We start from the raw sequence: 15,742 nt of genomic DNA, 5'->3' as shown, positions 1-15,742 counted from the left end.
TGAACCAGACGGGGACAAGGATCGATGATAGTGTTCATGGTCGCAATCAATGAGGTTAGCTTTCAAAATGTTTTATTAAGTGAATTTAAGTTCCATCAACAGCCTCCGTGGGATTTGAACTCATGTCCCCAAAGCATTAGCATGGATCTATGGATTGCTAGTCCCGTGACAGTACCACCACACCACCATCTCCCCTAATAGGAGAGCATGGTTCAAACAGGAGCAAATGGTGTGGTCCTTTCTTCCCCAATAAGGACACCAAGTGGCTATGGGAAATAATCCATAGAATTCCTACAGTGCGGAAGGAAGCCATTTATTTAGCGCATTGATTCTGCACTGACCCTCTGAAAGAGCACCCTACTCCCCCGCCCAATCCCTGTAACCCCACGCATTGATCATGGCCAATCCGCCTAACCTGCACATCTTTCGAATGTGGGAGGAAACCGGAGCACCCGGAGGAAACCCACGCAGACACGGGGAGAACGTGAAAACGCCACACAGACAGTGACCCAAGGCCGGAATCGAACCCGGGTCCCTGGCGCTGTGAGGCAGCAGTGCTAACTACACTGCCGTCCGTCAAGACAAAATACAAATGAATTGTTGGTTTTGATCCTTCCTTTCCCAGACAGCAGTATGCCTTGGATGCATTATCAGATTGTTTGATGCCTCTTGACACTTTGTCATCAAGAGAGAGTTCGATCGGATCTGACCGATGCCAAAATTGCACCATCTAGAAAATAAGTGGCTTGTAGATAACCTATTTTTCGTCTTGTCTCCTGCCCTGCTTTGATCGCCTGGGAGTGTCGGAGAGGAATTTTCCAGAATAGTCTCCTATTGGCCGCAGTTTTCTCTCCATATTTTTGGGTTGTGGTGGGTGGTGAGTTCATTTTTATTTAGTTAAGACAGTGTGGCGTAGATTCTAGTAGACCATTTGGTCTTCCTTTGTCCAAGTATGTACTACTGTGCAGTTGAGTTAGAACTCCGTGAACTTAAACAGGTCATTTTCTGATTGGCATTTTTCCCTGCTTGAGTTGACTACATGTTTATGTTTTAAATCATGCTCTGATCTATCAGAACGGTGGAAAAACATGACCGACTCAAACTAATTTTGTTGAATTCAACAAATGTCCACCTACCACGGACTCTCTCCTGCCACAATAAGGCAGCTGTTGAAACTTTTTGAATCGTCTGTGTAATTAGATTGTGCAAAACAATCAATCAGATAAATTATCAAATATACCTTATTAAAACAATCAAATTCATGGAATTTTTATAGTTAGTTACAAATCATTCAATCAAAACTAAACATCGGACGGGCCATTTACAATGCCTATCATGGGAATGTTCCAGAAATATATAGGTCCCATCGTATTTACAACTGCAGTTAATTTAACTTTGATGAAGGATGCAAAGTCTGGAGATATTTTGAGAATTCCAGTTCGTCCCAGCAATCTTTCTGTGGCCGTGAATCAGCGACGCGTTGGCCATATTTGTAACAGCTAATTCCATTAAACTCGATCGGGAGTACCTGCTATTCAGCATTTCAACCACTTGTGGTGCAATCTTCCATCCATTACAATATTCATGGCTAAAATACATTCCTCTCCCTCTGAATTACTGGAAATAAGACTGGGGTGATTCACTGGTAGTTTTTAAATCTTTTCGTGCGACTTTGATTAGCTTGGCTGCATTCATTTATGGGGTTTTGACTCAGTTCTAAGGAAAACCAACCAGAAAACTACTCACGTAAATTTGTCTTATTTGTACGAGTTGTACATGTTATGAACAAATGGAATCCACTCCATTCCTTTAGTTATTAATGTGCTTGATTGTGAAATCACAGTTTCCTATGGAGTTACATCATTCCCTATATCTAATTTACAGTTGGCGTGGTCATTTCAGTGTGTAGCTCCTAACATTCCCAGGCCTATGGCCTGTGCACTCTGACCCCAAGCTGCCCCGTGGACTACTTCGTCACAACAGGTTCTCTTCTGGTTGTTGGTTCAGCTGCTGAATGCTCTCTAGAATTTCCAACACGATGGTGTAACAGAACAAGTACTGGTCCTGCGTGGGAACACAAAGGACAGAGTTATCTTCTCACCTCTCCATGCATCCACACGAGTAAAACAGAACCTGGCAATGCACAGGCAGGAATGTGTTGAGGTACGAACATAGGCTCATAGAATCTCGACAGTGAAAAAAGAGGACATTCAGCCCATTGAGTCTACACCTTACCTGGGCCCACTCCCGTAAACCCGTAACCCCACCTAACTTTAGAGCACTCAATGACAATCGTACCATGGCCAATCCACTTAACCTGCACTTCTTTGGACTGTGGGACCGGAGCACCCGGAGGAAACCCACCCAGATGCGGGGACAAAGTGCAAACTCCACACAGACAGTCACCCGAGGCCGGCATTGAACCCGGGTCCCTGGCACTGTGAGGCAGCAGTGCTAACCAATGTGCCCCCCCAACTAACCAGCAAGAAAAAGGCTGCTGTTTCTCATCGCCTGAATTAAGTGATCCACTCTGCTTACCATGAATGGAAACCTGTATGTGCACCTTATTGGACAGGTCTGGAGTTACAGCACACTGCTCAAATATTTCTCCGAGCGTGGGAGATCATTGAAGAAGACATGAGGTAGGAGACGCTAAGAAGAGCTGCTCTTCGTTCAGTGTCATTGCATTTTATTACTTGTTATAGGATATGATTAAAGTAAGTTGGGAGATCTGCAGTGTGGTAACTAAGATTTAATCGCGCCTTGACCTTTTGGCTAAGATCAAAGGTCAGATCAAGTCCAAGATGAGGCGCAATGCCTTTGCCTGTCAATTTAGATCGTGTGTGTCTCTCTTGTGGAGACTATGGATTGTCTTCAATCTGAATTGGCTTTTGGGGCGGGCAATGAGATGGATGAAGGACTTGCCCTGTCCACTCTGCATTGGCTTTGCAACTTTAAGGATGGGATTAAAAAAAAATTAAAGAAACAAACCTAAGATTTAACGGCTTCAGGATGCAGTGTTACGGAAATCACACTATGTAAACTGTGGGCAAATGTCTACATGATTTCACTTTGAGCACATGGATTACATACTCAAATTGTTTCACTAATCTTTGGTGCAAAGGAGAAGAGGCCGAGTGACATTAAGAAATGGATTTTTAAAAATAGACTGGATAAATAGTGCACCACTTTTCACTTCTTCCCTCTCTCATTGTTTAATTTTTTGAAATGTAAAACACAAAATGTTATGTGAAATTTTGCCTAACTCAGCTCTGGTAAAATAAAGTTTGCCTCTGAGTTTTTTTGACTGGCCAGAACACTCAATCCGATTGATCAGGTAGAGGATGTAGAAACCATGGCCTTGATCATGGAGGTGGGTTGGGGTGTGGGTGTTTCCTGGACGTGATGAGGAATTTAACTGCAGGGGGCCCTATGTGTCCTCTCGACCACAAAAACCTTGAAGACAGGCTTGAGGCCTTTCTGGTAGCATCCCCGGAATGAAGGACTTGTCATTTAAGGAACGGTTGAGGACTCTAGGTCTGTACTTGAAGGAGTTTAGAAGGATGTGGGGGGTTCTTATTGAAACTTACTGGATACTGCAAGGCCTAGATAGAGTGGACAGAGAGAGGGGGCGGGATTCTCTAATCCCGCGGCAGAGTGTCCACGCCGTCGTAAACGCCATCGCATTTTACGACGGCGTGAACGGGCCGACCCAACGACTAATTCTGGCCCCTACAGGGGGCCAGCACAGCACTGGAGCGGTTGACGCCGCTCCAGCTGCTGATCTTGGCGCGAACTGGGCGCCGCGGGATCCACGCATGCGCAGTGACTTCCTTTAACACGCAGGCCCCGATGCAACATGGCACAGGACCACAAGAAAGGAGGCCCCCAGCCAGAGAGGCTGGTGCACCGATCGGTGGGCCACGATCACGGATCAGGCCAAATCGGAGGCCCCCCTCAGGGACAGATCCCCCTCCCGCCTCATAGGTCGCCCCCCCCCCGACCCTTCCACAGCGAGGTCCCGCCGGCTGAGAGCAGGTGTGGACGGCATCGGGGTGGCGTGTCACGATTCACAACGGTTCTCCGGCCCGGCCCTGGGCTGAGAGAATCCCGCCCAGGATGTTTCCACTAGTAGGAAAAACTAGAACCCGAGGTCACAGCCTTAAACTTAAGGGATGATCCTATAAAACAGAGATGAGGGGGAATCTCTTCAGCCAAAGGGTGGTGAATCTGTGGAACTCTTTGTCGCAGAAGGCTGCGGAGAACAAACCGCTGAGCGTCTTTACGGCAGAGATAGATAGGTTCTTGATTGATAAGGCGATCAGGGGTTACAGGGGAGAATGGGTCTCAGAACCATATCAGCCATGATTGGATGGTGGAGCAAGTTTGATGGGCCGAATGGCCTTATTCTGCCCCTATGTTTTAAGGTCTCAAAGGGTCAATGGGTGAATCAGATGGTGATCGGGGGGGCTAAGGGGTTGCATCCAATCGTGGTCTAGGGTCTGGGGTGGGGCGAGCAGACAGTTCAGGGTAACGTGGGTTGGGGTGCTTGTCAGTTGACAGCAGTTGGTTGTGGTGGGGGCGGGTAGAAGCAGATAGATTGTGGTGGGGGGGGGGGGAGAGATGGTTTACTGGAGAACCCCTGGCCCATAAGCAGTGCTGTAAAGACAAGTTACTTATATATTCATCCCCACACCCACCCTGCACTTGCCCCCCGACTTTCCTGAGGGAGAGGAAGCCTGGCTGTGTGGATTGGAAAATAGGATGACTATTAAAATGAAGATGCACAGCCTCATTATCATATTTAAATGACCAACTTGCTTCCCGTCAGCAGATTGACTGCCCACTTTTCAGAAGGGGGTGGCTTTGAGGTGGTGTGGGTACCTGTTTTGAGCTTCTGGAATATTGACCCCTAACATGACCCCTGTTTTTGGGGGAGTTGAAATTCATCCCGAAAAGTCTGGCAATGCATTGTTGTTCAAAAAAAGTGATGGAGTTTAGCGACACAAAGGGCACATTTCTGTTTTTGGCTTCAAAAATGGCGCGGATATGCAAAAGTGGAGGATCTTGACTCACATCCACGTGAGCAAGCCTTGTATAATAAAGTGTCTTACTTCAAGTTGAGGTTGAAGAGGTTAATGGAGTATGAAAATATTTGGGTTGTCCCTTGAGGAAATTGCTTGAGGGAACTATGTTTTTGACCAAGCAATCGATAGCAGGGAAGATGCTGGAATCTATCATCAAGGAAGAAATAGCGAGGCATCTGGATGGAAATTGTCCCATTGGGCAGACGCAGCATGGGTTCATAAAGGGCAGTCGTGCCTAACTAATTTAGCAGAATTTTTTGAGGACATTACCAGCGCGGTAGATAATGGGGAACCAATGGATGTGGCATATCTGGATTTCCAGAAAGCTTTTGACAAGGTGCCACACAAAAGGTTGCTGCATAAGATAAAGATGCATGGCATTAACGGGAAAGTAGTAGCATGGATAGAGGATTGGTTAATTAATAGAAAGCAAAGAGTGGGGATTAATGGGTGTTTCTCTGGTTGGCAATCAGTAGCTAGTGGTGTCCCTCAGGGATCAGTGTTGGGCCCACAATTGTTCACAATTTACATAGATGATTTGGAGTTGGGGACCAATAGCAATGTGTCCAAGTTTACAGACGACACTAAGATGAGTGGTAAAGCAAAAAGTGCAGAGGATACTGGAAGTCTGCAGAGGGATTTGAATAGGTTAAGTGAATGGGCTAGGGACTGGCAGATGGGATACAATGTTGACAAATGTGGGGTTATCCATTTTGGTAGGAATAACAGCAAAAGGGATTATTATTTAAACGATAAAATATTAAAGCATGCCGCTGTGCAGAGAGTGCATGAGTCGCAAAAAGTTGATTTATAACTGCAACAGGTGATTAAGAAGTCAAATGGAATTTTGTCCTTCATTGCTAGAGGGATGGAGTTTAAGACTAGGGAGGTTATGCTGCAATTGTATAAGGTGTTAGTGAGGTCACACCTGGAGTATTGTGTTCAGTTTTGGTCTCTTTACCTGAGAAAGGACGTACTGGCACTGGAGGTTGTGCAGAGGAGATTCACAAGGTTAATCCCAGAGCTGAAGGGGTTGAATTACGAGGAGAGGTTGAGTAGACTGGGACTGTACTCGTTGGAATTTAGAAGGATGCGGGGGGATCTGATAAAAACATATAAAATTATGAAGGGAATAGATAGGATAGATGCGGGTAGGTTGTTTCCACTGGCGGGTGAAAGCAGAACTAGGGGGCATAGCCTCAAAATAAGGGGAAGTAGATTTAGGACTGAGCTTAAGAGGAACTTCTTCACCCAAAGGGTTGTGAATCTATGGAATTCCTTGCCCAGTGAAGCAGTTGAGGCTCCTTCATTAAATGTTTGTAAGATAAAGATAGATAGTTTTTTGACAAATAAAGGGATTAAGGGTTATGGTGTTCGGGCCGGAAAGTGGAGCTGAGTCCACAAAAGATCAGCCATGATCTCATTGAATGGCGGAGCAGGCTCGAGGGGCCAGATGACCTACTCCTTCTCCTAGTTCTTATGTTCTTTTGTTCTTATGTTCAATCGAAACCCAAAGAGGAAAGCTGCTGTTCACGGACAAGATAAAAGCCTTGCTTGCGATTGAGAAGAGAGAAGACTTCCGCGGGGAAGTGTAAGGTGAGTGAGCGAGAGGCGGCGGAGAGAGTGGGAGAGCTGTGGATAGGCCGGCATCCTGAGCTGAACGCAATGAGTGACGTCCACGGGTGTTAACCGGTACTGGCACCGGCTCAATGAGCAACTACGCATGTGCCGCCGGATGCAGAGTACACTAACCGTGCACGTGCAGCAGTTCCTGCTATCGGGCGAATCAGCGTCAGGAGAGTTACAGTGCATAAAAATATTGCTGCCAAGTCTGAAAGAAAATTAACAGTGAAATATACTCGAGGGGGAAATTAGGTGTTTTCAATTGGATCGAAGACCGGGATTCCATAACCAGTAAAATCCATGGGCTTTTCCTATTACAAAGCCAAACCTGACCAATTATACATTGAATCAGTCAACAGGATTACATTTCCTTTATTTCAATGAATCAAATTGATCATAATTGATATCCACAGCTAATCGGATGCAAGGGACTATGAGAATCTTTTGGTGAGGCGCAGCTTGATAAAGATTTGGGAACCTCGTATACATTTTTAACTTGACACAGGTCACAATCTTAACCACAGACACCCTGATGAGCTTTGTGACCAATGTGGTTTGTGCCCAAAATGGTCTCCGAAAGACCCAAGTCCAGCCGATCGCAGGGATTACCTTAGTCTGGATCATTCCGTGGCGTTGCTTCCTCATTTCCCTCACTATGTCCATAATGTCAAACTGTACAAAACAGAGATATTAGCTGTCAGTATGATTTAATGGCACAGACCCATGGACAGTTTCGAACACAAATCCAGTGGGTCGGCTCATTATTTATCAATAAAATGTTGACTTTTTTTCCCCCTTTGTGCGATAGTAGATGATAAAGTGTCCACCTACCGGCTAAATAAATAGATCCAAAAAGGAGAAGAAAACTGACTGTTAAAGATTCTGTGGGTGGGAGCTACCCTCCCCTCCCCCACCCACGGCGGGCTCTCCGGCGGCAGGGTGGGCGGGCGTCGCAGAAGGCTATGGGCTTTAGCGGGGCCGGAAGATCCCGCCAATGGTGGGTCGCTTCTGTCGCCGGGAAACACCGGCGAGGCGGGGGGGGGGGGGGGGGGGGGGGGGGGGAGAAGGAAAATCCCTATCGCTGGGTACTGAGCACAGGCTTTGACTATTTTCTACCCAATCGCTCCCCATCCAACTCCCCAACATGTCGCAAATTTCTTCCCCTCCAATCTTTGCCGATTCATACTCCAGTGCGAATTCTTCTTCGAGGGGCATCCTTCCAATTGAACTTCAACCTCGATCTCTTCCTCCACTCCTCTCGGTTCAACCTACACCTCTTTCCAATCCCTGACCCTGTAGAATCTATCTGGGTTTTCTTTACCCCTCTTGGCAGCCGATCATCCCCACCTGCTTGGGTGGAGAGAGGTAGGGAGGGTATTCCAGAACTTGGCGCCTCGGCTGGTGAAAACGTGGCCAGCAGTGGTGGAGCGATTATAATCAGGGATGTACGAGGTTAGAAAGGAGCCATATATCTCAGAGGCATCGTGAGACGGGAGGAGGTTACAGAGATAGGAAACCTCTGGGGTTTCGCTCACAACGTGGCTGGCAGCTCCTGGAGCCGTCCTCCTCCGCAAGCACATGCGGTTCCACAAGGCGGACCCCTTGGTCGAAAGGGTGCATCTACTGCACTCGAACCCGCAGTACGCCTACGTGGCGCACCCTGACCGGCGCCAGGACACAGTCTCCCTCCTGGACCTGGCACCAGCTGGATCCCCACCCACGGCCCACCACCCGACACCCCCCCGCCGATTGCCCCGGCGCCACCCACCCTCCCCCCAGCGCACCTCACTACAGCCCCCGTCCCAGCTCGATCCGTCCTCCCACTGGTTCCACCCGGGGATGAAGACGAGGACAACATGCTCCCGGAGTCACGGGCGACCAAGTCGGTACCAATATCACCGAGGTGCTCACAGCGGAGGATCAAGACACCCGACCCAACTGAACTTGTAAATATCGCCTGAACTTTAATTTTTCACCAAACTGTAAATTTCTCCACCACCCCCGCTGGATTCTTTTTTAACGGGGGGTGAATGTGGTAGTCACCACTGATTGTATAATAGTTGTAACGATGATTAGTAGAGGTAATACGGTAAGGCTCCTGCACTATAGGTACGGGGATAAATCCCTGCCTGCTGGCTCCGCCCAGTAGGTGGAGTATAAATGTGTGTGCACATCCAAGCTGCTTCCATTCTGGTAGCAGCTGCAGGAGGCCACGCATCTCTGCTTAATAAAGCCTCAATTAGTCTCTAAAAAAAAAAGGCAAAAGAGGTATTTGGAAACAAGGATGAGAATTTTAAAGTCTTAAGACATTGCTTGACTGGGGGTGGTGGGGGAGGGGGCTATATAGGTCAACAAGGGATGCTAGGGGAACTGGACATTTTAGGAGCTAAGAAACCGCAGCACAAAAAGAGGCTCTTCGGCCCATCAAGTCTGTGCTGGCCACCAAACACCTATTCTAATCCCACTTCCAGCACTCGGTCCGTAGCCTTGTCTGCTCTGACGTTTCGAGTGCAGAGTTTCGGGCGATCTCAAGTTTACAGAGGGTAGAATGTGAGGGGAGCAGCCAGGGGAGTGTTGAAATAGTCGAGACTCAGGGGTGACGAAGGCAGGAACGAGGGCACCAACTGAGCTAAGAGGACATAAGGAGGCGGCAAGCACAGGTTTTGTGCTGTTGCTGACCGACCGACTCAGTCATAACTAACTGCAGGATAAATAGGATAAATTCCAAAGCACCATGAGCCAAGGCCAACAGAACCACCACTGCTCCAAGCAGTTCTGCGTAGCGTAAACTCATTATTGATGACAGCTTCTCAGGCTTATTATTTACACTGGGTTATACAGTATTTGTGATTCATGCCTTTCCTTATCAATAGAGATTTTTCATGGCATGAGCTATTGCAACAGGAATGTCTAATTCAGGCTTCACATGGGCGTCATCTTTATGGAGGTGTCAGTTGGCTTTACGCCAGACATTCAGCCAGTAAACCAAGTGTAGCTTGTTCACGTGTATTTAAAGTGCCTGTGAATGGTACAGCAGGAGCTTCCGCTCGCTGTCACTGCACTCCACGGGTGATTCATTGTGTGAAGTGTTTTGAGACGCTGGGGTGCTATAGAAATGCAAGGATACACGAATCTGCGGGCAAGTGCTTGCTAAAACCAAAAGTCTGCACATTGACTTGTGTGTGGGGTTTCTATGTCTTGTGAACAGCAACTGAATGAACAAGGTGTCACGATGGCACGGTGGTTAGCACTGTTGCTTCACAGCGCCAGGGACCCGGGTTCGATTCCCGTCTTGGGTCACTGTCTGTGCGGAGTCTGCACATTCTCCCCGTGTCTGCGTGGGTTTCCTCCGGGTGCTCCAGTTTCCTCCCACAAGTCCCGAAAGACGTGCTTGTTAGGTGAATTGGACATTCTGAATTCTCCCTCGGTGTACCCGAACAGGCGCCGGAGTGTGGCGACTAGGGGATTTTCACAGTAACTTCATTGCAGTGTTAATGTAAGCCTACTTGTGACACTAATAAAGATTATTATTATTAAAGACAAAGGGCTGGCTTCTCCGTCTGCGGGATCCTTCGCTTTGCCGGCAACGCACTCACGCCCGCGGATTTCCTGACGGCAAGGAGGCGCCCACAATGGGAAACCCCATTGGCCATATGCAGGATGGGAGATCCCACCCAAACAGTCTTATCCTATCACTCACCCAGAAATTACCGGAGGCGGCATGGCGGTGCGTCCCTGGTCAAGCTGTTCCAGTACAGCTGCAACACTGGCATCTGCCCAGCAATGCGGAAGATTGCCCAGGTATGCCCTGTTCACGAAAGAACAGAAAAAAATCCAACCCGGCCAATTACCGTCCCATCAGCCTACTCTTGATCATCAGTAAAGTGATGGCAGATGCCGCTAACAGCACTATCAAGTGGCACTTACTGAGCAATAACCTGCTCACGGACGCTCAGTTTGGGTTCCGCCAGGGTCACTCAGCTCCTGACCTCATTACAGCCTTGGTTTAAACATAGAGAAAAAAGCTGAACTCCGGAGGTGAGGAGAGAGTGACTTCCCTTGACATCAAGGTGACCTTTGGCAAGAGGTAACCCTAGCAAAACTGGCATCAATGGGATTCGGGGAGGAAACTCTCCATGGCTGGAGTCATACCTAACACATATGAAGATAGTTGTGGCTTTTGGAAACCAGTCATCTCAGTTCCATTGTTGCAGGAGTTCCTCAGGGCAGCACGGTAGCATTGTGGATAGCACAATGGCTTCACAGCTCCAGGGTCCCAGGTTCGATTCCGGCTTGGGTCACTGTCTGTGCGGAGTCTGCACATCCTCCCCGTGTGTGCGTGGGTTTCCTCCGGGTGCTCCGGTTTCCTCCCACAGTCCAAAGATGCGCAGGTTAGGTGGATTGGCCATGATAAATTGCCCTTAGTGTCCTAAATTTCCGTCAGTGTTGGGTGGGGTTACTGGGTTATGGGGATAGGGTGGAGGTATTGACCTTGGGTAGGGTGCTCTTTCCAAGAGCCGGTGCAGACTCGATGGGCCGAATGGCCTCCTTCTGCACTGTAAATTCTTTTTTTTTTAATTTAGAGTACCCAATTCATTTTTTTTTTTTAAATTGAGGGGCAATTTAGCGTGGCCAATTCACCTACTCTGCACATCTTTCGGGTTGTGGGGGCGAAACCCACGCAAACACGGGGAGAATGTGCAAACTCCACACAGACAGTGACCCAGAGCCAGGATCGAACCTGGGACCTCGGCGCCGTGAGGCAACAGGGCTAACCCACTGCGCCACCGTGCTGCCCCACTGTAAATTCTATGATCTAACACAGTTCCATAGTTCTGTGTCAACTTTCTTCAGCTATTTCATCAATGGCCTTCCCTCTACTGTCGGGTCAGATTTGGGATTGTTCGCCGACGATTGCATAATGTTCAGCACCATTCGTGACTCCTCAGTTACCAAAAAGGTCCATGTCCAAATGCAGCAAGACCTGGGACATTTTCAAGTTTGGGCTGACAAACAGCAAGTAATATTCCTGCCACACAAGTGCCAGGAAAAGTCCATCTCCATTTTGCCTGTTTCACCATTTAACAAGATCATGGCTGGTCTGATAACAGCCTCAACACCACATTTCCTCCGAGCCCCAATACCCTTTTGATTCCCTTGTTAGTCAAGAAGTTATTTGCCTCTGTTTTAAAAACATTCAGTGATTCGGCCTCCACCACTCTCTGGGGGAGAGGATTCCAAAGACTCACCACCCTCTGAGAGAAATTCTCCTCGTCTCCCTCTCAAATGGGCGACCCCTGATATTTAAACTGCGCCCCCTAGTTCTCTTCTCTCCCTGAAGAGGAACATCCATTCAAACTCCACCCTATCGAGGTCCCTCAGGATCTTACATGTTTCAATGCGATTACCTGTCAATCTCCCAAACTCCCAGGATACAGGCCCAGCCTGTCCAACCACTCCTCACAAGCTGCCAATCTCTGATATCAATCAAGTCAACCTTCTCTGACCTGCCCCTAACGCATTTATATCTCGTCTTAGGTAAGGAGACCAAGACTCTACAGGGATGTGGGCGGGATTCTCCGACCCCCGCCGGGCCGGAGAATTGCCGGGGGGGGGTGGCGTGAATCCCGACCCGCCGCCGGCTGCCGGATTCTCCAGCACCGGTTTTTCGGCTGGGGCGGGAATCGCGTCGCGCCAGTCGGGGGCCGTGCGGCTGTGGGCCCCCCCACCCGCGATTCTCCGCTCCGCGATGGGCCAAGTGGCTGCTCGTTTTCGGCCAGTCCAGTCGGCGTAAATCAAACAAGGTCCTTACCGGCGGGACCTGGCTCTGCGGGCGACCTGCAGAGTCTTCGGGGGGGGGGGGGGCGTGGGGGGTATCTGGCCCCGGGGGGGGGGGGGGGGGGGGGGGGGGGGGCACGGTGGCCTGGCCCACGATCGAGGCCCACTGATCTGCGAGTGGGCCTGTGCCATGGGGGCACTCTTTCCCTCCGTGCTGGCCGCTGTAACGGTCCGCCATGGCCAGCGCGGAGAAGAACCCCCCTGCGCATGGACTGGGATCACGCGCCAGAACACGCTGGTGCTCCCGTGCATGCGCCAACCCCGCCGGCCCCGGCCTAGCCCCCGAAGGTGCGGAGGATTCCACACCTTCCGGGAGGCCCGACGCCAGAGTGGTTCACGCCTCTCCTCGGCGCCGGTACAGCCCGCCGGATAGCGGAGAATCCCGGCCGTGGTCTCACCAATTCCCTGTAATAATAATAATAATCTTTTATTGTCACAAGTAGGCTTACATTAACACTGCAATGAAACTACTGTGCAAAGCCCCTAGTCGCCACACTCCAGCACCTGTTCAGGTAATGAGCCAGTACGAGGCAGCAAGGTGGCACAGTGGGTTAGTCCTGCAGCCTCATGACACCGAGGTCCCAGGTTCGATACTGGCTTGGGGTCACTATCCTTTTGGGTTTGCACATTCTCCCCGTGTTTGCGTGGGTCTCACCCCCCACAACCCAAAGATGTGCAGGGTAGGTGGATTGGCCACGCTAAATTGCCCCTTAATTGGAAAAAACTAATTGGGAACTCTAAATTTTTTTTTTAAAACGAGCCGGTATGGGAATTGAACCCACGCTGCTGGCCTTGTTCTGCATTACAAACCAGCTGTCTAGCCCACTGAGCTATACAACTGCAACAAAAACATCCTTACTTTTATCTTCAATTCCCGTTTCAATAAATGACAACATTTCATTTTCCTTCTTAATCACTTCCTGTATCTGCATCCCAACCTTTTGTGACTCGCGTATCAGGATGCCCGAATCCCTCTGTACCTCAGAACTCTGCAGTCTCTCTCTCTCCATTTAAGTAATATTCTGCTTTTCTATTCTTCTTGCCAAAGTGGATAAATTCACAATTTCTCACACTAGACTCCATCTGCCAAATTTCCACCTACTCGCTTTACCTGTCTATTTCCCTTTGCAAATTTTATGTCTTTTTTGCAACTTACTTTCATACCCATCTTCGTGTCATTAGCAAATTTAACTACCATACATTTGGTCCCTTCATCCAAGTTATTTGCATAATTTGTAAAATGTTGAAATCCTAGCACTCCACTTGTCACATCTTCCAATCTCTGCTTCTTGTTAGCTAACCAATCTGCTATCTGTGCAAAAATGTTACCCCCAACACCATGAGCTCTTAGGTTGCATAGTAATCTTTGATGTGACACCTTATCAAATTCCTTTGGGAATTTGAATTAGACCAGCCATATCAATACTTAGCTACAAGGTGTAGCCACCTGGGGTGGCCATGTCCCGATTTCAAAATGGACACTCGCAAAGAGTGCAGGGAAAAACGGACAACACTAGAGAAAACAAGCAGGTGCAAGGTTTCCTGTGTATTAAGATTTGCAAAACCCAGACAGAACTGAAACCAATAGCCATTAGCATATTAATGAGCTATCTCCGGGGACAAAAAGGAAACATTGAAACAATCGAGACCAGGACAGACTCCCCGGCGCCAGTGAGGAGCTAAAACAAAGGCAGGCCAACGGTCACATAGGGCCTGCCCAACGATCAGGGAACACCTCCGGTATTGGAGAAAATCAATACGAACGATTGGGACATGGTCCAATTAATTGGGGCCAAGTCCAGGGTCCACCCAGAAGGGCACGAAACCCCTTGGGGTATAAAACAGAGTCCCCAAGGTCAGTTCGCCCTCTTCTCTTCTCTTACCTCGACTCCTCTCCATCTTCAACTTGGCATTTGGCTCTCAGCGACAAGAGGCCGCCAAGCACCAACCAAGTAAGTCTAAGGTCAACGCACACTACGAGATAGACGCTCCTAGAAACTATTCCGTATTAATTCGAAGCCAGCAGTATCAGAACCGGACAACGGCCATTGTTCCTCTGACTGAGTGGGCCACTCAAAGCTAAGTATAGGCTTTTAGTAGTAGTGGTAGTTTAGCGAATAGAGTTCATGCATGAGTAATAATTTTTTTTTTTTTATAAATTTAGATTACCCAATTATTTTTTCCAATTAAGGGGCAATTTAGCGTGGCCAATCCACCTACTCTGCACATTTTTGGGTTGTGGGGGTGAAACCCACGCAGACACGGGGAGAATGTGCAAACTCCACACAGACAGTGACCCAGAGCCGGGATCGAACCTGGGACCTCAGCGCCGTGAGGCGGTTGTGCTAACCACTAGGCCACCGTGCTGCCCGCATGAGTAATAATTGACTGTGTGTGTAAATAAATGTGTATTGATTTCAAACTTACTAACTGGTGTATCGAGTCATTGATCAGTACTTGGCTTTGAACCCTGTGGTGGTATCAGAAAGATACCTGGCGACTCTGGAGCAAAGGTAATTAAAACAGAGCAAATTAAGGGAAAGCATAACGAGCAACAAAGGGTAGGTGAGAGGTTGAGAATTCTGGGCAAGTCCTTCATTTCCTGACTCCCCTGAGCCCGTCCATCTAAAAGGCTCAATCAGCAGGGTTATAGAATACTCTCCACTTGCCTGCACCAGCGCAGCTCCAACAACGCTCTGGAAGCTCAACGTTATCCAGGACCAAGCAACACGTTTGATTGCCCCCCCCCCCAATCCACTACCATAACAATTCACTCCCCCCACAACTACTGTTGCACAATGGCAGCCACGTGTACCATCTACAAGATGCGCCGCAGCATCAACGCTCTTTTGACAACGCCTTCTAAACCCCCAACCTCTACCACCTATAAGGCTAAAGGCAGCAGGTACATAGGAACACCACCACCTTCCGTTTCCCCTCTAAGCGACAATCTGTCCTGAGCTAGCGTGCCAGGATGTTGCCTGGTATGGAGGGCATTAGCTATGAGGAGAGGTTGAATAAACTCGGTTTGTTCTCACTGGAACGAAGGAGGTTGAGGGGCGACCTGATAGAGGTCTACAAAATTATGAGGGGCATACACAGAGTGGATAGTCAGAGGCTTTTCCCCAGGGTAGAGGGGTCAATTACTAGGGGGCGCAGGTTTAAGGTGCGAGGGGCAAGGTTTAGAGATGTAT

At 48.7% G+C, this 15,742-nt stretch overlaps 1 protein-coding gene across 2 annotated transcripts in view; it reads right to left on the bottom strand.

Moving 5' to 3' along the window:
• Nucleotides 1–454: 454 nt before the first annotated feature.
• ptpn20 (protein tyrosine phosphatase non-receptor type 20) overlaps nucleotides 455–15,742 on the bottom strand; it is a 364,145-nt gene continuing 348,857 nt past the window's right edge. For both annotated transcript variants that reach the window (XM_038782830.1, XM_038782831.1), the window contains 2 exons: nucleotides 7,320–7,382; nucleotides 455–2,064 (listed from right to left, as the gene is read on the bottom strand). In XM_038782830.1, the coding sequence (XP_038638758.1) occupies nucleotides 1,975–2,064; nucleotides 7,320–7,382 (153 nt within the window). In that variant the 3' untranslated portion in view covers nucleotides 455–1,974. The remainder of the gene's footprint in view (nucleotides 2,065–7,319; nucleotides 7,383–15,742) is intronic.

Source organism: Scyliorhinus canicula, chromosome 22 (assembly GCF_902713615.1).
Source record: "Scyliorhinus canicula chromosome 22, sScyCan1.1, whole genome shotgun sequence".
Taxonomy (NCBI): domain Eukaryota; kingdom Metazoa; phylum Chordata; class Chondrichthyes; order Carcharhiniformes; family Scyliorhinidae; genus Scyliorhinus; species Scyliorhinus canicula.
The sequence above is the reverse complement of the archived record's forward strand: the minus strand, read 5'-3'. Positions and strand labels throughout refer to the sequence as shown.